Source organism: Dama dama, chromosome 24, assembly GCF_033118175.1.
Source record: "Dama dama isolate Ldn47 chromosome 24, ASM3311817v1, whole genome shotgun sequence".
Classification (NCBI taxonomy): Eukaryota; Metazoa; Chordata; class Mammalia; order Artiodactyla; family Cervidae; genus Dama; species Dama dama.
Genome location: NC_083704.1, coordinates 16235905 through 16262602, shown reverse-complemented (window position 1 = coordinate 16262602; position 26698 = coordinate 16235905). Strand labels below are relative to the sequence as shown.

The window sequence follows — 26698 nt, the reverse complement described above, 5'->3', positions numbered from 1 at the left end:
CAGTGAAAGAAAAAAAAAAAACAACAGATACTCTATGCCAACTGCTTGGCATCATGCCTGGCACAGGGGAGAGGAACATGTGAAGCACAAATAAAAACACCTGCGTTTGCATTATCTCCCACCACCTCTTACCACCCTACTTTTCTTGCTTCTTCTGAAAGAAAAGCTGCTTTCCTTCAGGATTAATGACTTGTAATTGGTATATCATTTTACATTACAGAAGCATGTGGTTCCAAAGTGCTCTAACAAAAGTTCTCAAGCAGTTGTTTACATGCTCCCCTGAAATGTTTCCATGTCATGGCCAACACCTTAAGCAGTTATTACTTAGAGGTTTACTTCCACTCAACCACTGCTTAAATCATCAACCTAAGAATGAGTAGTGGCATCTACTTAATTTATGGTTACTAAAGGGGGAAAGCAGGGAAAATAAATTAGGAGTTTGGGATTAGCATGTACACACTACTACATATACAATAGATAACCAACAAGGACATACTGTATAGGCACAGGGAACTCTGCTCAATACCTTGTAATAATCTATAAGGGAAAAGGATCTGATAAATTTCATATAACTGAATCACTTTGCTAGACACCTGAAACTAACACAACAGTGTATATCAACTATACTTCAATTAAAAAAAAACAAAAAAAGGGGGATTCCCTGGCGGTCCAGTGGTTAGGACTCCCTGCTCTCAGGGTGGAGGAGTCAGATTCAATTCCTGGTCTGGGAACTAAGATCCCACAAGCCACATGCCACCCCACCCTCAAAAAGGGAGGGACAGAGGAAAAAAATGAGCAGTGGCAAAAATCCTAAGATCTCTTATTCCTGAGGGTAGTTACTAACAAACGCCAAAATACTGTACTTGGCTTAGCTACAAGAGCCCAACAAAACTAAGTCACAGCTTTAAAACCAGCCCAAGGTCAGTGCCAAGCACCTCCCCCATAAGGCAAGGCCGGGACGTACCGGAGTGGGATCTGTAGTTCTGGTACAGCTGGTGGATCTTCTTGGGCTTGCGCACTGCGCACTGCTTGTCCACAGCGTTCTTGCTGGCGTAGTGGAACAGGGAGCGCAGATCGCTAAAGCGGAAGGCCACGCCTTTCATGATGCTCTGGGCCGTGTCCCCCGTGAGGAACATGGCGTTGGGGTCGTTGATGCATTTCATCAGCAGCGCCAGCTCGGCTTGGGTGAAGTCCTGGATCTCATCACCATAGAGCTCGTGGATGGACCACGGGAGCACCTTGAGCTTCGACAGCCTCCGGGACAGGTTGTACAGAACATCCTCATCGTCAAAGTACCCTTTCTGAGACCTAATCTGCTGATACACGCAGAAGAGGCTGTAGATCTCGCTCCGGTCTTCCTTGAAGTTGGGGCACCGCTTCCGCCCTAATTGCTTATATGCTTCTTCCGTGAGTCTCCCCCGGGGGCAGCTGAGGGCCTCAAAAGACCCCTTGAGAAAAGATTTTATTTCTTTCCAAATCAGGGCAGGGTTGTAGGAGGTTTTCCCTTTGATCATTTTGGGCCATATCTCATTGACGAACACCTCAAACGTCACATACACCCGGGGGTCGCTGTCGCTCGGGCGCGTTTCCACGGTTTTTTCCTCCTCGCCATAGTCCCCATCGGCCTCAGCCTCCTCCTCATCCTCCTGCCAGTTGGTGATGGTCAGCTCTTCCTGCGTGGACCATCCTGCGATGGATCTTTTCAAGCTGCCGTCTTCGTTTCTCAGAAAAAACGGTTTGGGCAGAGAAGCGTCCAGCAGGAGAAGCAGCTGCTTGGAGGTGACGAACAGAGGAAAGTTCTCATCCCTGAGGTCCTGGAGCTTGTGGACATTGGGTTCCAGCGGCTTGTAGTGACTGGTGGCCTTGGTAGACTTGGAAAGCTCCACGAAATTCCTCTGCACCTCCTGGCACAGGACGTGGTTCTTGGTCACGAAGATCTGATGTAAGTGCTCCAACTGGGGGGGCTCTTGTGGGGCGAGCTCTTCCTCCCCTTGGCCGGGCCCTCCTGGCTCCCCACTGGCTCCCTCTGCACCAGCTTCACTCTCCTGCTCCTCCTCCAGGCTACCCGCTGTTCCCACCTCCAAGGATCCTTCTTCCTCCTCCTTCTCCTCCTCTTCTTCCTCCTCCTCTTCTTCCTCCCCACCCTGACCCTCCTTTCTGGGCTCCAGTTCCAGCCTCCGCTTCAGCCAGATCTGCTTCGCCAGCAGCGGGCTCCCCGCCTGCTCGGCTTTCTCCCAGTAGCCGTGGAATTTCTTCCACAGCCTGTATAGGCAGCAGGTGGTCTTGCCCGTGCCGCTGCGTCCAATGAGGATGATGGGTTCCAGCGGCCTGGGGTTGAGGCCGATCACCGCGTACTCGAGCTCGCCTACCCGGAATGGGTACTCCACCGTGGCCGTGATGTCGTTGAGGATGTTGGAGGCCATGTTGGTGCTGAAGCTGTGGAACTTCATGATGTTAAACTCCGTCTCCACCGCGCTGGCCGGGGGGAAGTACTCGGGCTCGGCGCGCGCCCCGCCCTTCTCGGCCTCCGTGTCCTCCACGTAGCAGCGGGGGATCCGCTTTTGGATTTTCATATTGGCGGACACCTCACCCTTGTTGATGCCCTTCAGCTTCTTGCGCAGGATGCAGGACAAGCCCCGGTTGTAGGCGCCGCAGATGGCCTGGATGGAGCAGGACAGTTTGTTGTGGTCTAAGACGATGTCCCAGATCCGTATGATTTCCGTGTAGACCCGCCCGGACTTCTCGGTGGGGTGCACGCTGCGCTCCGCGGCCATGATCTTCTCGGGGTTCTCACTGCACCGTGGGGAGAAGTCAATCGCCAGCTCCCACAGCATCCGGGCCGCCTTGTCCAGCTTGGCCTCGAAGAGCTGGATGCTTCCTTTCAGGTTCCTCAGCCGCTTCCGCAGGCCCGGGGTCCACTCACCATTGCCCAGCTTCTGGATGGCAAGGATGATTTTCTTCTTCATGACCTTGGTCATGACCTTGCTGGACAGCTTCTTCAGCATTTCCGAAGTGCACTCGATCTCCCACGTCATGTTCTCGAAGTCCAGGAGGGAGACGTCCATCTCTGACACACTCCAGTCGTCCTGGTCGTCACTGCCCTCTGTCCCCCTGCTACCCTCCGGAACAAGCCGCGGGGCCAAAAGGCCTGCCTGCACGTGTCCCTCCGCAGCCTCCAGGGCCCCGGGGTTGCTCCCACTGCAATCAGAGCCCCCCACCCCCGGGGCGCCCTGCAGCTCATCTTTCTCTTCTTTGGTACCAGCTCCTGTCTCCAGAGTCTTGGGGCCCTGGGGACAGTCCTCCGGGAGGGATGAATCCAATTCCAGCTGCTGAATCAAAGCTGTGATGTCCTGCAGGAGGCAGTCTTTCCTAGAGCAGGGCCTGGCAGCCCCAGGCTCCGGCCTTGTAGCCTGGGCATCGGGGAGGGTCTCCCAGCTGTCAGGAACCCTGGCTTCTTTGGGTGGGGCTCGCACAGGGCCCGGCAGAAGCTTGGAGGAGCCCTTGACCTGAGCGGTGTGAGCCGGGGCCGCTGGGCGTGGGGGCTTCCCGGGGTGGGCAGCGGCATCCTGCCGGCCCCGGCGCCTGCTCTCCATCAGGGCTTTGTTCCAGGCCAAGAGCAGTGGGTCGTTCTTCTTCACGCGGTGCCGCGCGTCTCTGCCTTCCTTGTTCTTCAGGTTGAGGTTGATGTCAAACTTCGCCAGCAGACCCACCAGCTTTCCCGTGCGTTTGAGCATGCCTTTCTGGAAGAGGATATGCATCAGCGTGTTCCCGCTGCCGTCCTGCATGTTGGGGTTGAGGTAGGAAAACTCCTCTGGCTTGGACCAGAACAGATCCAGCAGGTGGTTGAGGAAGTTAAAACCGATGTCAGCTGAAAGACACAAAAACCCTGTGAGTGCTGGACAGCTATTCTGGGGAGCAGAGACACCAGCCGGGGAGGGCTCTTAGAACACAGAACTTCCCCAAGCATTTCATAACGCAGTGGTTCTCAACTGGGGCAATCCGTTCCCCAGTGGGCATGTGGCTCTGTCTGGAGACACTTCTGCTTGTCACAGTTTAGGAGGTGCTTGTGGCATCTAGTGGGTGGACACCCCACAAATGCACGGCACAGCCCCAAACAAAGAATTATCCTGCCCAACTGTCGGTAGTGCCAAGGCAGAAAAACACAGAAATCATCTTATTATTCCAGCAAGATCCTTTATGTCAGGACCCTTGAAATGATGTAAATAAATGAGAAGTACGTGCAGCTGTGGATGGCCGACTTCAGAATGTAAGACTCTTTTCCGTCAGCCAGCGCTGACCATTCCCCGTGATGGTCACTCCTTCCGATTGAGCTATGGGTGAGGGGCCAAAAGGGAGGGGCTTGGCCAAGAAACAGACCTTTTCCAGATCATTGGCTTTCCTATAGGAAAGACCAAAGACCACAGCATCCTTTCTAATATCCAGTTTCGTCCTCAAGAAAACGACTGCTGACAGAATGAAGCCTACCTTTGATATCTAGAAAGATGTGGAGCGCAGCATGCAAGGGAGTGTCACCTTCTGTGAGAGAAATACTTCGGGGGTCTGCGCCCTTGGTCAAGAGGAGGAAGGCCAGGTCGAAGTCCTCGTGCTTCATGCACACAGCAAGCGGCGTCTCCCGGCTGCTCTGGAGACCCTCCAGCAAGGCTGGGGGAGGCAGAGAGAAGGAAACAGTGAGCCACATCCCAGGGGTGGGACCGTTTTTGCCCTTCAGCCTAAAGCAAGAAAGGGTGCGGACCCCACTTCCAAGGCCCTCCTGCCACCTCCCTTTCTGGGAGGCAAGGGCTTCCCAGTGCCCTTGTGGGGAAAGCTTGCCCCCTCCAGGTGTCCTGTTCCTGGGCCTCGTCTCCTTTCCCATCTCGCCAGCTCCCTCTCCCTCGCTGCAGCAGGACCATCGTCAGCACTGCCCTGGAATGGGGACGGTGTGAGCAGATGAACTCCCAGTGTCTGTCCAACCCTCTCCATGACACACACTCAGTGACCAGGACATGAGCAAGCTTCCCACTTCCTCTGCTCCTATGAAGCTTCTCCACGAGAATGCCCGTCAGCCCTCGTTTATCCTGTTCCCTGACCTGTCTCCACGCGCACATCACCTTCTTTTTAGCTCAGTCCACGTTTCTCCTCTGCACTGCTGGCTCCCCGACCTCCACCCTCTTTGGACCTGCAGCCTTCCTGCACTGCTGCTCGCTGGCAGCCATGAGTTCACTCTCCATCCTTGGGCCCTGGCACCTGACCGCGGGGAGACCTTCGATAAGTGCTTGCTTCACCAGGAACAAAACAGGAATTCCACAACTGCCATGGTTTGGGGGCAAAGGTAGTAAGATTCCATGTCAGGAATGGGTTTGAAGACATTAATAGGCAACCATCCATCTGTCTCCTGAAACCCATGGGTAAGGCCAACACCGGAAAGCTCTGTAAGGCTCTCTGAGAGCTGGGACCAGTGTGGCATCACTCCCTCTGAAGGTCATTTCCCTTAAACTGCAAGGCGGGTGGAAAACCATGCAGCCAAGGCACTCTGCCCAGATCCTGCATCCATGAACACCCTGAATATTCAAAGCAGCCCTGAGAAAGGGGGACTATTGTCACTCCCATTTTATAAATGAGGAGATGGAAGCCAGTTCGTAGTGGCCTTAGGGGAAGGGGTTTTGGAGGGGTGGAAGCGTAGGGAGAGGAGGCTGGTGTTTCCAGATTAGCTTTAAATAAAACCGGATCCAGCAAGCCGTCTGCACGCTCCAGACACACATCCAGCCAAGTGCGACTGTGCTGATGAAAGCGGCAGATGTTTCCACCCACCCGTTATCTGGCCGTTTCTTTAAAAACAAGCACCACAAATCCCAATCATGGATCAGAAAACAACACCGCCGAGTTTGACAAGGACCCACACAGTGTATCAATCGCCAGGAATGGTCCAGCCGAGGGTCAGGAGGAAAAGACCCCTGTGGCTGCACCAGGGCTGACGCCCCTCCACAAACCTGATGTTTCTCACACAAAACACAGAGGGAAGGGAAGAATCCACAAAAGTGCCTTGACCTGATCACTGCTTCCACTGAGAAGATATGGAGGAGAAAGAGAATGAGGCAGGAGGAGAATCCAAGGGACTTCCCTGGTGGTCCAGGAGTTAAGACTCTATGCTTCCACTGCAGGGGGTGTGGGTTCGATCCCTGGTCAGGGAATGCCCCACAGCAAGGCCAAAAAATAAATACATTTTTTAAAAATAAAAAGGAGTCTCCAAAATCAAGTGAAAGCGCCGTAATCTGCGGCACCTGGGCTCCCCTGGCAGGACCCCGGTGCTGACTCAGCATCTGGGACTCACCTCCATGGTCTATCAGGCGGTCCAGGAGCAGGGTCCTCCGCTGGTCCCAGGTCCTGAGGTGGGGGAGGATGGCACAGAGGTCGAGGTTCGAGAGGTCGCAGTCTTTGATGAGACAGTCCCCGAGCGGCGGCTGCCCGCTCACCTTTCGGGTCAGCAGCAAAAGCACTTCGGGCCACTTCTGTTTTTCCAGTAAAAACTTGAAGAAGGCGTTGGCACAGCCGCGGTCAATGTCATAGACCAGATCAGGAGGGATTTCTTTCAAAAACAAGAACACACCACACTCCAAAAAAAGGTTCCTGTGATTTCTGTCCCCAGCCACAAGCCTAAACAGAGGGACGTCACTGCCCCAAGTTACAGGAAACCATAAACAAGGACTGAGTTATTTCGGCCACGCTACTCAATCACAGGTGAACCCCAGTGACAGCACTCGCGAGTGAGCGTCTTGAGAAGGCTGGAAATACCCAAGGAGTGTACAGTCTTAGCCAACAGAGAGGAGAAGCATCTGTGGTATTTTTAAAAGGATAGGGACTTCCCTGGTGGTCCAGTGGTTGAGAGTCCACTCGCCAATGCAGGAGACATGGGTTCAATCCCTGGTTCAGGAAGATCCCACATGCCATGGGGCAACTAGGCCCATCTGCTACGACTACTGAGCCCTCACACCAAGAGTCCATGTTCCACAACAGAAGCCTCCACAAGAAAAAGGCTGTGCACCCCAACTAGAGAGTAGCCCCCGCTTGCCCCAACAAGAGAAAGCCTGAGTGCAGCAAAGAAAATTAAGCACAAACAAATGAATGTTTAATTATTTAAATACTCATTTAAAGATTTTAAAAAACGAATAAAAAATGTAAATGGATCGTATATGCAAATTCCAGGAGGATACATGAAATAAATGACAGAGGTTGCCCCAGGGATGAGATTTAAAGATGGAAGTTCAAGGGGTGGATGATCCACTTTTCACTGGAGAATGTTCTGTGTCGTTTGAATGTTCTCCATGTAGATCATGACGTTTATTTTTTAATCAATTCTTAAACAGATAGTAGAAAAGAGTTTTAAGGTGCATACAGCATCTTTGAACACAACTGAAGGTTGTCAGAAACCTTACCTTGCAAAGAAGAAAGGAGGCGCAAGAACCTCTGAACCACTTCTTGCTTCAGAAAGTTTTTCTGCAACAAGTGACTTCCTGAGTTCATGTATGTCACCAGCTGCTCGCAGACTTTTTGGAAAATGTCCCCCTCGTTAGCTGGTCCCTCACCAATGCTCAGTTCTGCAAAACAGCCCCAGATGCTTCTTGTGACTGCAGAGATCCACAGGCATAGATTGCAAAGACGATCATACCTCTCCACCCCTCCATGTAGCCAGGCAACCGCAGAGCACCTGTTCCCCGCTTCCACCACTCTAGCCTAGCTTCATGACCTGATTGTTGAGTTTTGTGCCAGTTCTGAGCCTGAGCCTCAAGAAGCCCTGTTTAGTTCTATTCAGGTCCAGGCTAGATAAGAAACATCATAAAACAAAGACGAATCAACCCAGTGGTCCAAACTGAGGCCCCACAGATACGAAAGAGCCCAGTCAAGATCAGCAAGAGGCAGACACTTGAAGAAGTTCTGTTACAGCTATGAGAATAGCCCAGCCTCAGTGGCTGAGCTGCAGGATCATGAACTAAATAAGTGCTTGTTGCTTTAAATCACTAGGTTTGAGGGCTGTTTGTTAAGTAGCAATGGATAACTGATACAACAGTTCAAGGATATAACAGCAGGAGGGTAGCTTACTGCAGCAGCAACATCCAACTACACACCAGCCACCCACGCATCTAATTGACAAGTGGAAAAAGCCAAGAGTAAGGAGCCAGCTCTTGAGCCAAAAGAGCAAAGACACTATCCCATAGGTTCAATTTACTGAGAAAGTAGTTATGATTAGAAATCACCCAATAAAGGAAGGCTGAAAAGGGGCAAATGCTTTATTTGGTGTCAGATTATACACTCAGAAAGCCCTTCTGGTTAACATGGAATCTTACTAAACAGATCAACTGGATGTGGGTTTTTCACACCTGGCCCACAGCTTAAGTACTATCATGTGGTGAAGAGGTGAATGCATGTTCGACGTCATGTTCTAACAGAAGCAGGGACCCTTTAAAGGAGATGGAAAAATAAAAGCATCCCATCAGCAGTCAGGTCTCCCACAGCAGATCTCAAGGCAAAGATTTGTGTGCAAGTAGTTCAAGAAAGAAGAGACCAGTGAGGGTGGGGGGAGCAGGTGAGGGCTGGGGAGGAAGCGGGCAGGCTGTCAGCCCCACGATCCCCTGGGGGATCTGGGGCAAATCACTCAGAGCTGCGCTGTCCAAGGCAAGGGGAATGGGCTTTCAGATTCTCAACTCTGTCTGCCACTGTCCACAGCCTGCCTTGAGTGAGTGAGTGAGTGAAAGTTGCTCAGTTGTGTCCGACTCTTTGTGACCCCATGGACTATACAGTCCATGGAATTCTCCAGGCCAGGATACTGGAGTGGGTAGCCTTTCCCTTCTCCAGGGGATCTTCCCAACCCAGAGATTGAACCCAGGTCTCCCACATTGCAGGCGGATTCTTTACCAGCTGAGCCACAAGGGAAGCCCAAGAATACTGGAGTGGGTAACCTATCCCTTCTCTAGCGGATCTTCCCGACCCAGGAATCGAACCGGGGTCTCCTGCATTGCAGGTGGATTCTTTACCAACTGAGCTATCAGGGAAGCCCTAGGGGCTGTAAATTCCCATGCACCTTCTGGCTTGAAGGAGCCTGAGCAAAGCAGGCTCCATAAGCCCATAGGCTGTTCTCTTTGAGAACGAGCCTTAGGCGTGGGCTTACATCAGGAAGCACACAACAGTGGGAAGGGACCCAGGGGAGCCGAGCAGAGCTCCGACGTCACCTGCCATGCCTTCTGATACACGCCCGGATCGCCTTTCGAAAGATTGGGTCAGAGAGCCAGAAACACACACACACCCCAACTTCCCGGGCAAACCCCCACTGCCTTCTAATCAAGAGACTTTCCAGTGCCAGACAGAAGCAAGACCCCTCGAGGACTAACCTCTAGAGAAAAGGAAGTGGAAACCCTTGGCCCAGGAAGACCCACATCACCTAAGCAAGCAGCCCGCTCTGAGGCAGAGAACATGAACCGTGTGGTATAACAGTGACTGAACAGTACCCCTGGGCCTGGCATCCCACCTTCATCCAAGAATGCCTCTGAAGACACAGAAAACAGTGATAACGCACAATGCAGGAAATAGAACCCTTGGTAAAGGAGGAAGCTCCTTCTCCACCAAGCAGATGGAAACCTGGCCACTTGTCCCCTGCCTCCTGCCTCACGGCATCATTCTTCCACCTGGGCAGTTAGTTTAGTACAAAAGTCATTTGAAACTGAACAGAAAGATGACCAAACTTGACAGCAGAGACAGTTAGATGCAGGTGTATAGTAAACATGTGGCTGTGTGGTTCAGGATAATTAAGGTGGTTATAGACCAGAGAAAGGTACAGAAATCAGGCAAGAAACTAGAGAGTGATATCAACAACACAGAAAAGCATAAAAGGAAATGTGCTGAAACACTGCTGTGGGTCGGCATCTCTGGGTAGGTACACGTGATTTATTACTCTGAACTTGTCTGTTTTTTTCCTAAATTTTCTATAAGCGTAAGAGGGAGAAGAAACTTTGGGTTATAAGGTTGTTTATACATTATAATCACAGGTTTTTTAAAAAGATGACTAAGTAAGGAACACCAACCAAAAGACTAGATAAAAATATGTCAAAGTGTGATTACAATGAATTTTTGTTTTTATTTTTATTTGTTTAAAAAAAATGTATTTATTTTTTTTCTTTTTTGGCCGCTTCCCAAGACATATGGGATCTTAGTCCCCCGACTAGGGACCGAACCTGTGCCCCCTGCAGTGTAAATGTGGAGTCCTAACCACTGGACGACCAGGGAAGTCCTTTGTTTTTATATAAAATGATATCTTTACAAATTTTCTACAATGATCATATTTAATAGATATATACAAGCAGATTCAAAGTTAAAATTAAAAGAGATATTTTAAAGTTGCAATAGTGCTCAGCTGTAATAGTTCTTTTGTGTTAGTTGCTCAGGTGTGTCTGACTCTGTGACCACATAGATTGTAATCCATTAGGCTCCTCTGTCCCTGGGATTTTCCAGGGAAGAATACTGGAGTGGGTGCCATTTTCTCCTCCAGAGGATCTTCCCGACTCAGGGATCAAACCCACATCTCCTATGTCTCCTGCATTACAGGCAGAGTCTTCTTGTTAAAAAACAGAAATATATCATTTCAAAAGGAGATTTTTGCTTTTGTATGAAATCTTCCTTTCGAGGTAAAAAAGGTGAAACTGACAAGCTTTATTACAAACACTTTATCAAGTGAAATTTATGTAGCCATCCATTTTTATAAAAGAAAATTAAAATATGTAACTGTAAATGCATGGAATAAGAGTAAATGACTAAATCACAACTATATTAATGTTTCCAGGCAGGTGGGTTTATGAAGAATATTTTCTTTTTTAAAAAAGAATCTATTGATTTTATAATAAGGAAACAGTATCATCAATGTCGCATGCCTGCATTTACTGAAAAAGAGGGCATTTTGTGGTGCTAAGGGACTCGAGGACGACACACCATGGCCTCTGAGTCACAGGCTCCATCTGTGGGAGAAACAGCCACACAGAGGTCAGAATCCTCTTAGTCGTGGGCAAGAGGCACCCTCACAGAGCAGAAGGCAGCTGGCGCCTAGGGGAGGACCGGAAAGAAAGGCTTCAGATGCCTGGATTTATTCTCCGAAAAGCCATGCACCAGTGAATCAAAGGAAAAATCACAACCCGCCGAGAACAATAACAGAAGAGGCTGCAATCGCCTTCTAGGTCCCGAGGGCAGTCAAGCTGCGGGAGAAGGTGGACATGCCGCCATCTAGTGGTTGCCGTGAGGGGCAGGGAAAGACAGGGAACCCCGACCTCTCCGGTTCACCTCGCCCCCAACCTCCCTACCGCCCTGTGAGCCCTGCCTTCCCCTGGCAGCTAGTGAGAAAGGTCCTGCCCTCAATCTGATGAATCAAAAATCTGCATTTAAAAGGCTCCCAAAGGATTCACGTGCACATTCACGGAAGCTCTTATTTAGAGAACAGCAGAAATCTTCACCAAGACCCTATATTTCTCAGGCTCTCTCACCTAGATGCAAAAGCCACCCAAAGATAACCATCTTCATTTTCATCAGAATAGGGCACAGTAACCACCAGAAGGAGCCAAAGGTGAGAACATCTTTTATCCTAGCCTATATCCTAGCTTGTTCATCTGGGCACACGAGCTAGTGTCCTAATGATGCTTTACGCAGGACCCAGATGTGAAAAACCAAACCCATCAAGTGGACTTCCCTGGTGGTATAGTGGACAAGAATCTGCCTGCCAATGTAGCGGACATGGGTTCAATCTCTGGTCCAGAAAGATTCCACATTCCTCAGAGCAACTAAAGCCCCTGCACCACAACTACTGAGCCCATGTTCTAGAGCCTGCAAGCCCGTAGGTCTCACCTACTGAAGCCCGTTCGCCTACAGCCGGTGCTCTGCAACAAGAGAAGTCACCACAACGAGAAGCCTTGCACACAGCCATGAAGCCCCAGCACAGTCAAAAATAAATAAACTGTTGTTGTTGTTTAGTTGCAAAGTCGTGTCTGACTCATTTGTGACCCCATGGACTGTAACCCACCAGGTTCCTCTGTCCATGGGATTTCCCAAGCAAGAATTCTGGAGTGGGTTGCCATTTCCTGCTCCACGCGATCTTGCCGACCCAGAGATCAAACCCACATCTCCTGCATTGGCAAGTGGGTTCTTTACCACTGAATCACAGGGGAAGCCCTAAAAATGAATAAATGAATTTTTTAAAAAACCCATCAAGTTAAACTCAGGTCAGGAACAAGGGTACCAGCCCCCTGGGTAGCATCTCTTCCTAAAAATAATGCTTCCATCGTGCACACTAATGTGTGAATGGAGAGAGATTAAAATCCATATAATCTTCATTTTTATGAAGATCTACCTTTATTCCCATGGCTCCAGGCCCTCCTTTTGCCCTTCCCTCCCACTGTCTTCTCAAGTACTACTCTGCACAGAAAACCATTCTGGGTTAAAGTCTAAAATGACACTGTCCAAGACAGAGGCCCACTAACTTAATTACATAAAAATAAAGTTAATTAAATAAAATTTCAGTTCTTCAGTTGCATGTTGCTGTTGTCACTCAGGCGCTCGGCCATGTCCGACTCTTTGCAGCCCCATGGACTGCAGCACGCCAGGCTTCCCTGTCCATCACCAATTCGTGGAGCTTGCTCAAACTCATGTCCATTGAGTCAGTGATACCATCCAACCATCTCATCCTCTGTCGCGCCCCCTTCTCCTCCTGCCCTCAATCTTTCCCAGCATCATGGTCTTTTCCAATGAGTTGGCTCTTTAACATCAGGTGGCCAAAATATTAAGAGTTTCAGCTTCAGCATCAGTCCTTCCAAGGAATATTCAGGACTGATTTCCTTTAGGATTGACTGGTTTGATCTCCTTGCTGTACTAGGGACTCTCAAGAGCCTTCTCCAACACCACAGTTCAAAAGCATCAATTCTTTGCTGCTCAGCCTTCGTTAGGGTCCAACTCTCACATCCATACAGGACTACTGGAAAAACCATAGCTTTGACTAGACAGACCTTTGTTGGCAAATAATGTCTCTGCTTTTTAATATGCTGTCTAGGTTTGTCATAGCTTTTCTTCCAAGGAGCAAGCGTCTTGTAATTTCATGGCTGCAGTCACCATCTGCAGTGATTTTGGAGCCCAAGAAAAAAAAGTCTATCACTATTTCCATTGATTCCCCATCTATTTGCCATGAAGTAATGGGGCTGGATGCCATGATCTTAGTTTTTTGAAGGTCGAGTGAGTGTGTGTGTGTCTGTGTGTATGTGTCGGGGGCAGAGGGGTCAATTTTCCAGGAGGCGGTGAGGAAAACAAATGCCAATGTGGCCAGGTGGATGATAGCCTATTCAAAATGACCTAGGCACCCAAAATGACTTAGACATGGTCCAGACATCATGGATGTTCGTGCCCCTCACCCCCCAGAGAGGAACTGGGCCTCTAGCACTCATCTTTTCCAAGTTCCTCTGACGTTTGCTCTCCCTCCTTTCACCTGAAAGATTTTCTTTTTTTCCCCACCTGAAAGCTTGCCTGATCATTCCTGGGGAAATTAAATCCCAGGAGATAAGAGGCAAAGTAATCTTCTGGACCCAGGGGAAAACGAAAAAAAAAAACAGTCCCCCATTCACGCTGTGTTTCTGTGTCTAAGAATTGCCAATATTCACACTCTCTTTTAGGCCGCCCTTCCCAATAGCACAGTTGCTTTTCTAGATGGCCTCTTTGTGCTCAAAGCAATAGGAAAAGACTTTAGGTTTTGCCACTTCTCTGACCGTTTCTTTGTTTTCTTAGGAGGGCTCACCTGCCGTGTCCTGTCGAACTTCGAAAAAATACATGCATGTGCTTTTCTCCTTCCTTGTGAATCTAACATATGGAAGATCCGTTTAAAAATCCAAAGGAGGAGAACAAAGGGAGGGAGGGCTGGGTGAAGGAATCCTGGATGCCTATCATCCCACACCTGGCAGAGCCCCATTGATTTCTATCTCAGTGTCTGAAAGATGCTTAGTCCTCATTTTATCCACTTGATGATGATTCCCCTTCTGAATACTTGACGAGGCCTAGGAAGTACTGGACTCCTTGAATCCATAACTGCTAACAGGATCCAAGGAGTTTTCAATCAATGGCACAAAAAGAAATGATCCTCCTGAACATAAAACAGTCAAGAAATCCTATCAACTCTATGACATGACCATAGACTCTAGAACAACAACAGCCAACAACAAAGATAGCAGCAGGCGCGTTTTCCCGCTTCTTAAAGGAAGGGGGCTGGGATACTTATATACGCACACAAGTTTTTTTCTTTTTTTTTTTGCACACAAGTTTTTAAAGTAAAAAAAAAAAGAAAAGAAACAGAACCAAATAGAGTTCTTAGAAATTAAAACTGAGTTCCCAAATTTAAAAATGCAATAGACAAGCTGAATTATAAAAGGAAAAGCTAAAGTCCTAGTTAAAGATCTGGAAAGAAAAAAAAGAGAAAGCATTAGGGAACGCAGAGGGGAAGCTCATCTATGTGAAAGTGGTGGCAAAGAGACACTGGAAGGAAACAAAATGATAGAAGATCATTTCCCTGAGCTAAAAAAATGTTATACTAAAAGGGATCATAAGGTGCTAAGCAAGAAGAATGAATAAGGACCCACACCTAGATATATCCCAGGGAAATTCTATAACTCTAAGGACAGGAAATTCTAGAAGGGAAAATAAATAAGACTGACATTACTTCTCATCAGTAACGGAGGCAAGAATACAAAGTGTAAGGAACGAGGTTTTACAGCATAGTTCACAAATCCAAGAGATCCCATACTGTCACACGCCAGAAAAGGCTGCCATTAAACTGTGACACATAACTGATCATGCATTCCAATTCAAAGATGGCAAAACGTGGGGGAAGGAGCAACTGAGGACCGATGAAATACAAGGCCTATATGCAGACCAATTCTCAATCTAAGGACAGAATAAAGACATTTTCAAAAACCCTCTAAGTCTACTATGCAGTGAAAAACTTACTGCAGTTGGTACTTGGAAGAGCAAGAGAGAAATCTAGACAGATAGCATGAGCCACAAGTGCTATATATGAGTGCAAGAACTAAAAAAAAGCATATATGTGCTGGGGCTACAATCTAAATAAAAGTCTAAACAAACCTAATATCATTTGTGTGTACATACACATCTGTACACACACACATATACAATGATGTGTTTGTATGCGTCATCAAACTAGGATGCTTAGAGAGTATAATATTTCAAGAGCAAAGTTTTCAGGGCATTTGATGATTCTTCTCATTGGGTGCAATATGCAACTAGTTGTAGAAATCATACTGCCATATAAAGGTAAATTAATGTTTTTTCAATTTTTAGAATCAGTCTATAGATGAAGCACAGAAAATCCAGAATTAAGGAACAGAATGTAAATGACACAAGTCACTTTACTAGGCAAAATTCAACAAGGGCTGACTTGCTGCATTTTATCTTTATAGCAGTCAGTCCATAGATGCTGTCCAAACTGACAAATCAAGAAATAGAGTTACAAATGTACTTTTAATTGTTGGCTGTGATTGTTTCTCAGAAGTGGGCTTGATTTTTGTTATCTCCTGTTCCGTCTGATATTTTTCTTTTTTACTATGTGCGTGCATGGAAAAAAAAAAAAATCACGCTTACTGCCCAAGGGTAGACTTGGCCAAGTTCCTAGAATGTAGTAGACACTTTTTAAACAACAGTTGTCTCATTCTGTCTTTCAAAAAAAAAGCACACAAGCTTTCCAAAGACTGGGAGGTCTCACTTTCATCTTCATGTACTAAGACAAGATATACTGATTTGCACCTAATTTCACAGAACCAGTTTTGCCCCCTCGAAAAAGTTAATTCCCTGGAAGCTGTACCTGGGAGGTCCTTAGAACACGCTGCCAGCTTTTCCAAGTGGGTGTTGATTTTGTCAATGGCTCTGAAGTTCTTGTTCCTCTTCAGGACATCCACGGCAGACCGGGACTGTCGATCCACCAGGGTGGGGTCAGCCCCAAAGCGCAGGAGCATCTGTACATCCTCTGTTTGCCCTAGAGCAGGCCAAAGTGAGAAGGGGGGGTTGTCACGGTTTCTTCCATAAGGAGATGTCCCCATGACCACACGTCCACCCGGTTCCCAGCCTGAGTGGCCTAGGTCAAGGGGACCAGAGTCCCTCTGTTTACAGAAGCTGAACTGCTGGCCGTGGGCAATCCAGCCGAGTCCCCGGAGCCAGGAGTCCCTATGTGCAGCGGGAAGGACAATAGCTTTTAAGAGGTTCAGAAGTGCACTCCTCTCTACCTTTCTCCCATCTCCTTGGCAACAAGCAAAGAGAGGGGGACTCTTGTTGCTAGGCAACCGCTACAGCTGTAAGGATGACAGCAAGCTGTGACTTCAGATTTCTTTATTCCTTAGAGAGGAAACAGAACATACTTCCAAAAAAAAAAAAAAAAGTCTGTCTGGGGACAAGAAAAGAAAGTGGCAACTGCTTTTGCATCAAGGTCTTCTTGTCACTGTTTGAACCTTCGTTAACCCCACCTCTGGCTGCTGGCTCCACCTGCTGCTTTAACATTTATTTGCCAAGCACCAAGGGGTCTCTGTGATCACAGAAGCAACTGTTTTCAGAATGTAACAGGTGTATCCCTGGAGGTAAGAAGACTTATGTGAGCACAGAGAGTTACAAGAATCAGTGCCTGATTCCCAGCTTCCAAACCCATGCTTTCTGACAATTCACCACCTTGACAGAGCACCTCTACACCAGACACCATCCTGCTTGTGATGCTGTCCTTTCCCATCTCCTCAGTCACAACTGCTCACCTCTCATTTCACAAAAATAAGGCAAAATTTAAAAGTCATACTTCTCACCCATCAAGTATTGCACTGTGAAAGGCAAAATTCTCAGACAGACCCTGAGACTCTCAACCCCGGTATACACACACCTTCTCCTAGTTATCCATTTAATACTAATTAAACTCTACTGTGATGAGACTTTACAAATATATTTAACTTCCCAAAGCAGCTGACCTTAAGATAGGGAGACTATCCTGATCTCATCACATGAACCCTAAAGGTCAAAGGTCTAGAGGTCAGAGATGGAAGAGCGCAGAGATTCAAAGTACTAGGGATCTGATGCATAAGAAGTTCTCCTCTGCTGGCTTTGAAGACAGAGGACGCCGTTAGACAAAGAATGTGTGTGGTCTGTGGAAACTGACGGTAGCCTCTGGCTGGCAGCCTGCAAGAAAACGGGGACCTTGGTCCTACAACCCCTTCATGGATCACAGCCTTGTCGTGGTGAATGGGCTTGCATAACTCAGTGAAGCTATAAGCCATTCTGTGCAGGCTGCCCAAGACATATGGGTCATCGTGGAGAGTTCTGACAAAACATGGTTCACGGGAGAAGGGAATGGTAAACCACTCCACTATTTTTGCCACAACAACCTCGTGAGCAGTGTGAAAAGGCAAAAAGATATGACACCAGAAGATAAGCCCCCCAGGTCGGAAGGTGTCCAATATGCTACCAGGGAAGTGGGGAAGGCAATTATTAATAGCTCCAGAAAGAATGAAGAGGCTGGACCAATGCAGAAATGATGCCCAGTTGTGGATGAGATCACCACCCCAAACGTGCTGGTGAAAGTAAAGTCTGATACTATAAAGAATGATGTTGCATAGGAACCTGGAATGTTAGGTCCATGAATCAAGGTACATTGGAAGTGGATAAGCAGGAGATGGCAAGAGTGAGCATCAATACCTTAGGAATCAGTGAACTAAAATGGACAGGAATGGGCGAATTTAATTCAGAGGACCATTGTATCTACTACTGTGGACAAGAATCTCTTTGAAGATATGGAGTAACTCTCATAGTCAACAAAAGAGTCTGAAATGCAGTACTTGGGTTCAATCTCAAAAATGACAGAATGATCTCAGTTCGTTTCCAAGGCAAACCATTCAACATCACAGTAATCCAAGTCTAGGTCCCAAGAAATAATGCCAAAGAAGCTGAAGTTGAACAGTTCTATGAAGACCTACAAGACCTTTCTAGAACTAACACCAATAAAAGATGTCCTTTTCATCATAGAGGATTGGAATGCAAAAGTAGGAAGTCAAGAGATACCTGGAGTAACAGGCAAGTTTGGCCTTGGAGTACAAAATGAAACAGGGCAAAGGCTAACAGAGTTTTGCCAAGAGAACACAATGGTCATAGTAAACACCCTCTTCCAACAACACAAGAGATGACTCTACACATGGACATCACCAGATGGTCAATTCCAAAATCAGATTGATTATATTCTTTGCAGCAAAAGATGGAGAAGCCCTATACAGTCAGCAAAAACAAGACCGTGGCTCAGATAATGAGCTCCTTATTAAAAAATCAGGCTTAAATTGAAGAAAGTAGGGAAAACCACTAGACAATTCAGGTATGACCTAAATCGAATCCCTTATGATTATACAGTGGAGGTGATGAATAGATTCAAGGTGTTAGATCTGGTAGACCGAGTGCCTGAAGAACTATGGACGGAGGTTCATAACACTGTACAGGAGGTAGTGACCAAAACCATCCCAAAGCAAATGAAACGCAAGAAGGCAAAGTGATTGTCTGAGGAGACTTTACAAGTAGCTGAGAAGAGAGAAGCAAAAGGCAGTGAGAAAGGGAGAGATATACCCAACTGAATGCAAAGTTACAGAGAATAGAAAGGAGAGATAAGAAAGCCTTGTTAAGTGAAGAATGCAAAGAAATAGAGGAAAATAACAGAACTGGAAAGACTAGAGATTTCTTCAAGAAAACTGGAGCTATCAAGAGAACATTTCATGCAAGGATGGATATGATAAAGGACAGAAATGGTAAGGACCTAACTGAAGCAGAAGAGATTAAGAAGAGGTGGCAAGAATACACTGAAGAACTATACAAAAAAGATCTTAATGACCCAGACAGTCATGATGGTGTGATCACTCACCTAGAGCCAGACATCCTGGAGTATTAAGTCAAGTGGGCCTTAGGAAGCATCACTACGAACAAAGCTAAGAAGTGATGGAATTCCAGCTGAGCTATTTCAAATCCTACAAGATGATGCCGTGAAAGTGCTGCACTCAATATGTCAGCAAATTTGGAAAACTCAGCAGTGGCTACAGGACTGGAAAAGGTCAGTTTTCATTCCAATCCCAAGGAAGGGTAATGCCAAAGAATGTTCAAACTACTGTACAACTGCACTCATTTCAGATGCTAGCAAAGTAATGCTCAAAATCCTTCAAGTTAAGCTCCAGCAGAATGTGAACCAAGAAATTCCAGATGTTCAAGCTGAATTTAGAAAAGGCACAAGATCCAGAGATCAAACTGCCAACATTCGTTGGATCATAGAAAAAGCAAGGGAATTCCAGAAAAACATCTGCTTCTGCTTCATTAACTATGCTAAACCCTTTGACTATGTGGATCACAACAAACTGTGGAAAATTTTTAAAGAGATGGTAATACCAGACCAATACTTACCTTCCTCCTGAGAAACCTGTATGCAGGTCAAGAAGCAACAGTTAGAACCAGACATGAAACAACAGACTGATTCAAAATTGGGAAATGAGTACAAGGCTGATGTTGTCACTCCGCTTATTTAAATTATATGCAGAGTACATCATGCAAAATACTGGGTTGGATGAATCACAAGCTGAAATCAAGATGGCCAGGAGAAATATCAACAACCTCTGATATGCAGATGATACAGCTCTAACTGCAGAAAGATAAGAAAAACTAAAGAGCCTCTTGAGGAAGCTGAAGGAGAGTGAAAAAGTTGGCTTAAAACTCAACAATCAAAAAAAAAGATCATGGCATCTGGTCCCATCACTTCATAGGAAATTGATGAGGAAAAAGTGGAAATAGTGACAGATTTTATTTTCTTGGGCTCCAAAATCACTTGAGGACAGTGACTATAGCCATGAAATTAAAAGACGCTTGCTCCTTGGAAGCAAAGCTATGACAAACCTAGACAACATATTAAAAAGCAGAGACAACACTTTGCCAACAAAAGCCTGTTTAGTCAAAGCTATGGCTGTTCCAGTGGTCATGTACGGATGTGAGAGCTGGACTATAAAGAAAGCTGAGCGCCGAAGAATGGATGCTTTTGAACTGTGGTATTGGAGAAGACTCTTGAGAGTCCCTTGGACTGCAAGGAGATCCAACCAGTCCATCCTAAAGGAGATCAGTCCTCGGTGTTCATGGGAAGGACTGATGCTGAAGCTGAAGCTCCAATGCTTTGGCCACCTGATGTGAAGAGCTGACTTGTTTGAAAAGACCCCGATGTTCAGAAAGATTGAGGGCAGGAGGAGAAGGGGGTGACAGAGGATGAGATGGTTGGATGGCATCACTGACTCGATGGACATGAGTTTGAGCAGACTACGGGAGATAGTGAAGGACGGGGAAGCCTGGCACGTTGCAGTCCAGGGGGTCACAAAGGGTCAGACATGCCTTAGTAACTGAACAACAACAGTCCTCCAAACACAAGGAACCACATTCTGCCACAATCATGCGAGCCTGGAGGATGGCCCAGAACTCCAGATGAGAACGCAGCCCCAGTCAATACCTTGATTTCAGCTGGGAGAGATTCTGAGCAAAAAACTCAGTCAGATCACACCAGACTAGTGACCTATAAAATAGTGAGCTAATAAATGAGGGTCATTTTAAGTCACTAAGTTTATGATGATTTGTTACACAGTAGACAGAACAAACGCTATTACCAAAGTTGCCCCAAAGAAGGTGAAAACGCCTGACTTCCAGAGTATCAACCTAAGGGAAAATTAAGTAGCTGCCAAGACCCTTTGAGAAGGCACAATGACTCATGATCCTTCTACCTTCCTCCCCCAATTCTTTTTTTATCTTTCATAACTACCTACAGAAAATTTAATATACTTAGGTTGTTTTAGTGTTCTCTGTAGTAATAATTTTGTAATAATTAAATCCAGAAAAAAATTAATAGTCTTAAACCACAGAATTTTTTTTAATTTAAATCTATACAAGTACTTTTTCCTCTAGAAGAGTTATCACTAGGTAAAACTTTCAAGCACAAAATATATCAGAAAAAACTTTTTTCTGAAAAGCAAACTGAAAATATATATAAAAAAAAAAGGAGTTCATAATTTGATATTTTTGATTATTAAAGCCAGTCACGGGATGGAATAGGTAAAGTGGTCAGTTGTGTGGGTTCCCTAGCACCTGAGTCCGAATGGTGCGGCCACTTACGCTTGGCGAGGTACCCTGGGGAGTGGGCGGCAACCACATGGAGGACAGTGCAGCCATCCTCATCCTTCTGGTTGATGCGACCTTTCAACTCGGGCTTGTAGTCCATTAACCACCTGAAAAGTTGGCTTTCCCCTGAAGGAACGAATGACTGATGTTATTTTAACAGACCAAAGAGCAGGAAAGCAAATCACTGTGCACCACGCTAAGGGAGCCCAAGGGGGCATCCAACATACACTGTCACTTGCCCGGGTGTGGAGACAGAGTTTGCATGTCGATGCTTTTTTATTTTTTAAAAACTTTCGGCCACACCATGCAGCAAGTGGGATCTTAGTTCCCCAGCCAGGAATCAAATCTGTGCCCCCTGCATTGGAAGTATGGAATCTTAATCACTGGACTGCCAAGGAAGTCCCAAAATGTGTGCGTTGACAACACAAGTCATAGTTAGTTATTCATAGAAAACTTGACTTCAATTCCCTAGAAGCTGAGCTGTGCTCAGTTGTGTCCAAATTTTTGCGACCCTTGGACTGTAGCCCACCAGGCTCCTCTGTCCATGGGATTTCTCAGGCAAGAATACTGGAGTGGGTTGCCATTTCCTCCTCCAGGGGAATCTTCCCAACCCAGGGGGTCAAACCCATGTCTCCTGTGTCTCCTACATTGCAGGCAAAGTTTTAACCCACTGGGCCATCTGGGAAGCCCCACTTCCTAGAAGCACAGCCTGTGACAAGGATTCTTGTATGTGTGATTTATTGGCAGAGGGAGCTGGGGAGAAAGAGAGGAGGGAAGCAGGGCCGGGGATGGAAGCAAGCAGAGATGTGGCCTCAGCTGAGCAGCCTTCAGCCTCAACCCTCGGGGAGCTTGTGGCTCAGGAGCTGCACCATGGCACCTTGAGGCAGGTGCTCGCCTTCTGTAGCCCAGTGCCAGTCAATCCAGAGCTACAGAGCCGCCCCCAGGGAGGGACGGGGTGCCTACTGGCAAAGGGCAGCTCTCTGGCGAACGAGGCAGCTGCGGAGCAGCAGGAGATGGGGCCACTGGTCATAAAGATGATGGGGGCCGGGCACCAACAGCACCCCACTGCATGTCTATAAACAGGACAGAGATTTCAAATGCTTCTCCCAGATTCCTTCCAGTGGGTTCTGAAAAGCCACACAGTTCTGCCAACTCTGTGGACACCATTTGTCACCATGTCAGAGTGAGAAGAGAATCAGGCATAAAGGTGAAGACTTGATCTTAGCCTATAACCACAGGAACAAACTTAAAAAGTAGGCACAGAGAGGGACTGTGATTTTCACACCCAGAGACACTCCTAATTTGAAACTGGGAGCATTGGATTAGATTGCTTTTATTCAGACATTATACGTTTAAATAATTTAGTCACCAAAATGTGTATAAGTAAATGCTCGTATGGATTCTCCAACAGATAAAACGCATAATGACAGGGTAAATCCGCCTGAAGCAAAGATGGTGGCTTAGGTCTTTAAGCCCCTGGCCATGCCACTTGTATCCTGAGAAGACGCTACAGCCTAGAAAGACAAGACAGTGTAGACAAGTCCTCTTGGCTCCTTCTGGCCCTAAGATTGTTTGGATCAGTGTCCAACATTGATGCTACATATGCTTGGGGAAAAAGAAAACAAAACAGGTTTCTATCTAATGTATTAATGTGGATATTGTGTGTGTGTGTGTTTTAATGATAAAAAGTATTTTAAAATTGAAATCCTATAGCCAGGTGGTAAAGACTAAAAATGCAAAAAAAGTATATATATATATATATATGAAAACAGGATTACTTAAAAAAAAAAAACACAAGCCAACTATATCAGCAATAGCCAGTGTTTATCTTGGGATTCCCCCCACATACACATTAGTTGGTCCTCTAGTTGAGAGGGAAAAATGAACTCAGAAAAAGACCACGGCTGACTTGGCCAGCAGGAAGGAATTCCACAGCTCCCCTGAGAGCTCTATCCAGCAAAGGCTGTCTGTCCCAAGGCCCATTTTTGAATCCCAGGGCTCCAGTCTGCTGCCAGCATCTGTCTGAGAACACGGAATCCTTTCAGGGTGGGCCTCCTGAAGCTATGAGGTTCCAGGAGAAAGAAAAAGTGGTGCTATTTCCTTGCTGCCTTCATATACTTGAATAATCAAATCATTGACCATTCAGATCATCTGAATATTCCACATTTACGTGGCCACGTTCTGCTTTCACTTGAGTTAAGCGCAGTCCCCGAGGTCTGAGCTGGAGGGCAGCGTGGAGGGCGTACCACCAGGAAAGAACTCACCGGCTCGGATGCAGAGGCGCATGAGGGTGTGCAGAGGGTACTGTCCGATGCTCTCAACATTCGCACCCATGCAGATGAGCCACTGCACTAACCTGGGCACCTGCTCCACTTTCTCATAAGGTGTGATGAAGACATATTTCTAGGGGGAAAAACACACACAGGAAGAATTATGGCAGCTGCCACATCAATGCGAAACTTCAGACTCCTTCCCTATGAAGTTTGGGGTTTTCTCCTTCAAGTTTTATTGAGAAAGAATAGACATACAGGGCTGTGCACATTTAAGGTGTACAGCATAATAATTTGACTTAGGTACATCGTGAAATGATTATTACAAGTTTAGTGAATATCCTTCATCTCATAGAGATACAAAATTGAATTAAAAAAAAAAGAAAAAAATTTTTGTGATGATAACTCTTAGGATCTACTCTCTTAACAACTTTCATACATAACACAGAGCAGTGTGAAGTTATATTTATCAAGTTGTACTTGTGTGCCATCCCTAATGCTTATTTATCACATAACTGGAAGTTGGTGCCTTTTGATTGCCTTCATCCAAGTCCCCCTCATCCCAGCCTCCACCCAAAGAGTTTAGAATCAGTAAAGCCCCGATTCGCTGTGGCCGCAGCCTACAATCACCATAAACAACACATCTGCAGTGAGGCAGCTGAAGGGGAGGGTCCCAGTCACCATACGTGGGAAGAGGTCTGAATGGAAACCATGCATGTCAAGAAGCTACCTTACCTCAAAGAGACTTTTCAGTGATAAATCTGGGACGTGGAGATTTCTTGGAAGCCGGTCTTTCTTCACTGACAGGAGCAGAAATGACTGATGAAAGGGGAGAAACAGAAAAAGCTGGAACAATTATGTTCTCCACATGGGTTATTAAAACGAAAGTAATCTTAAGCTTTAAGACTCAGAAACAAGACAAAACAGGACAGCTTCTAGCCCTGGTTCTCTTTTAAGCCACCTGCCAAACTCTTTGGCCTTAGCCATGATAATCCACGTGTCTCTGTCTGGTGAAATTCCTACTTGTGCTGAGACATGGGTTTTCTCTGCCTTTCCTCAAAGCCTGCTGAAGACGGGAGTGGCTGATGGCGGGCAGCACTGGGAGAGCACTGGGGCAGGGAAGTAAAGAAGTAATCTCCCACAACGTTCTTAAAGCTTAGCAAGCAGAAGAAACAAATCCTTTTGAAATAACCCATCCGAATTTATTCTTCAGCACCTTAGTGCTATTTGGGGTCCATGAGACCCTATTGAGGGCTATGTTGGAGCGATCAGAGTGGGAGCTGACTGTGCACGTCTCTTCCCAAATCCAAGCCCTACAGTTGACTTAGCAGCTTGAGACTGGCCATGGAAATCGAGAGCATTTACACTACAGGAAGTGGCAAATGCCACAAATCAGGATTTTTTTTTTTCCCCTCGAAAACCCTGTTGTTAAATCACTCACCCTAAGCTAAATCTGAGAGAAGTTAAGCAAGTTTTCCTTTTCAGACAGTTAGCACATCCAGGTACACTGGTTGGTCCAGGAATTCTAGGCTCGGCATGACCTTGACTGGCTGGCGATCCAGACTCAGGATCCACTGCCCCCATGAATGCTCTTGCAAGTGGGCATGGGACCACAGGAACTCAGCCTGTGGCTACATCTTGCTTCCAACTTCTTTCAGTTTGATGCCCACATTTTTTTTTTTTTTTAATTTTTAAAATTTATTTATTTGGCTGCACCAGGTCTCAGCTGTGGTGTGTGGGATTTTCCACCTTTGTTGCAGCACACAGCATCTTTAGTTGTGGCATGCAAACCCTTAGCTGTGGCATGTGGGGTGCAGTTCCCTGACCAGGGATCCAACCCCAGCTCCCTGCATGGGGAGCTCAAGTCTTAGCCCCTGGACCACCAGTGGATGATGCCCACTCCTAACTACTCACCATAAGCAGGCCCCACAGCCCAGACTCACCCAGATGATAGGTTCAGAGCTCTGACAATCCTGATGGCTGGCTTGGTTTTTATAAGATGTCTCTGCCTACAGTGTTTGGAAATGGCCTGGGCCCCACTGCTGGTAGGATATGGGGCCACCACTTGGCTGGATTCCTGGGCCTTCTTGGCTGGCTGGGCAGTAGCCTGCCAGCAGCTGCTGGGCTCCCACTCCCTCCCTTCCCACCCAGGCTCCAGGGGTCTATCCACGTTGATCCCACATTGGGAAGAGGGGACATATAAAAGGTTCTTTTCCCGGGGCTGTAGACAGAACTACTTTCCTGCTAATGATGCTGAGAGCTTCCCACTCACAGATCTACCCTAAATTACAGAACTTCAGAACTTATAAAAATAAAGCTAGAAAGAGCTCTTAGTTTACCCACCTTATCAGAAAAAAGAAGATCCTAGATCTCTTGTTACCAGGACCCTGGATTTCTGAATCTTGATTTCCCAAGAGTCTAGCCTGCTTTCCTCCCCATCACTGCCTCATTCTCAAGACTGTAATATGGCGGTGAGCTTCCGGGAGCCTGTGGCTGGACTTTAGGGACTTCCTATGAACTCCCTGAAGCTACACACATAATTGTGTATGTGTGTGCGCGTGTGTCTGTGTGCATGCATAAGCACGCACGAAAACAGAGTCCCATTGATCTCATTAGATTCCCAGCAGCATCCATGACCTTCTAAAAAACTGAAGAATCCTGCATCCTAAGGTCACCTGGCCTTCCTGGGTCTGGAGTTCTTACAGGTTGCTCTTGCTTTTGTGATTTTTCTGGGCTGCATGGCTTTAAAAAGCCTGCAGGCCATTTCTAACCAAACTCCCTCTCTGGACCAGCCCATCCTCAGGAGCGATTATAGGCCACCGTCAATGACAGCCACTACTCATTGGACACTGAACACACAGGTGCCAGGTGACAAAACCCCTCAGGCTCAGCGCCCGGCACGCTGTAACTTCAGCGAACACTGTTATCATCAAGGGCTTACCGTGATAGTAATGATAAAATAATATAATGATACTATTATCAGGTGCTATTGGTCCTTATTTCTAATCCTCCCCCACAACCAGGAGGGAATAGGCTTATATCCTGCAACTTGCAAATGAGGAAGTGAGGCTCAGAGAGGAAAGAATTAGCTTAGGACAGACAGCGGAGGACTCGGATTCAGGGAGGCACCTGTGTGGCATGGAAGCCACTGGGCTCCTTCATTCTATGGATTCCTGGCTGTGGGTGCAGGTCCTATAGTCTCG

At 46.9% G+C, this 26698-nt stretch overlaps 1 protein-coding gene across 6 annotated transcripts in view; it reads right to left on the bottom strand.

The window, feature by feature from the left end:
• The window catches only part of TRANK1 (tetratricopeptide repeat and ankyrin repeat containing 1), a 97638-nt gene that overhangs the window by 38885 nt on the left and 32055 nt on the right, over positions 1 to 26698 (bottom strand). For all 6 annotated transcript variants that reach the window (XM_061127745.1, XM_061127744.1, XM_061127743.1 and 3 more), the window contains 8 exons: positions 24231 to 24314; positions 23490 to 23628; positions 21220 to 21351; positions 15881 to 16051; positions 7431 to 7592; positions 6329 to 6583; positions 4486 to 4662; positions 965 to 3868 (listed from right to left, as the gene is read on the bottom strand). In XM_061127745.1, coding sequence (XP_060983728.1) covers positions 965 to 3868; positions 4486 to 4662; positions 6329 to 6583; positions 7431 to 7592; positions 15881 to 16051; positions 21220 to 21351; positions 23490 to 23628; positions 24231 to 24314 — 4024 coding nt within the window. The remainder of the gene's footprint in view (positions 1 to 964; positions 3869 to 4485; positions 4663 to 6328; positions 6584 to 7430; positions 7593 to 15880; positions 16052 to 21219; positions 21352 to 23489; positions 23629 to 24230; positions 24315 to 26698) is intronic.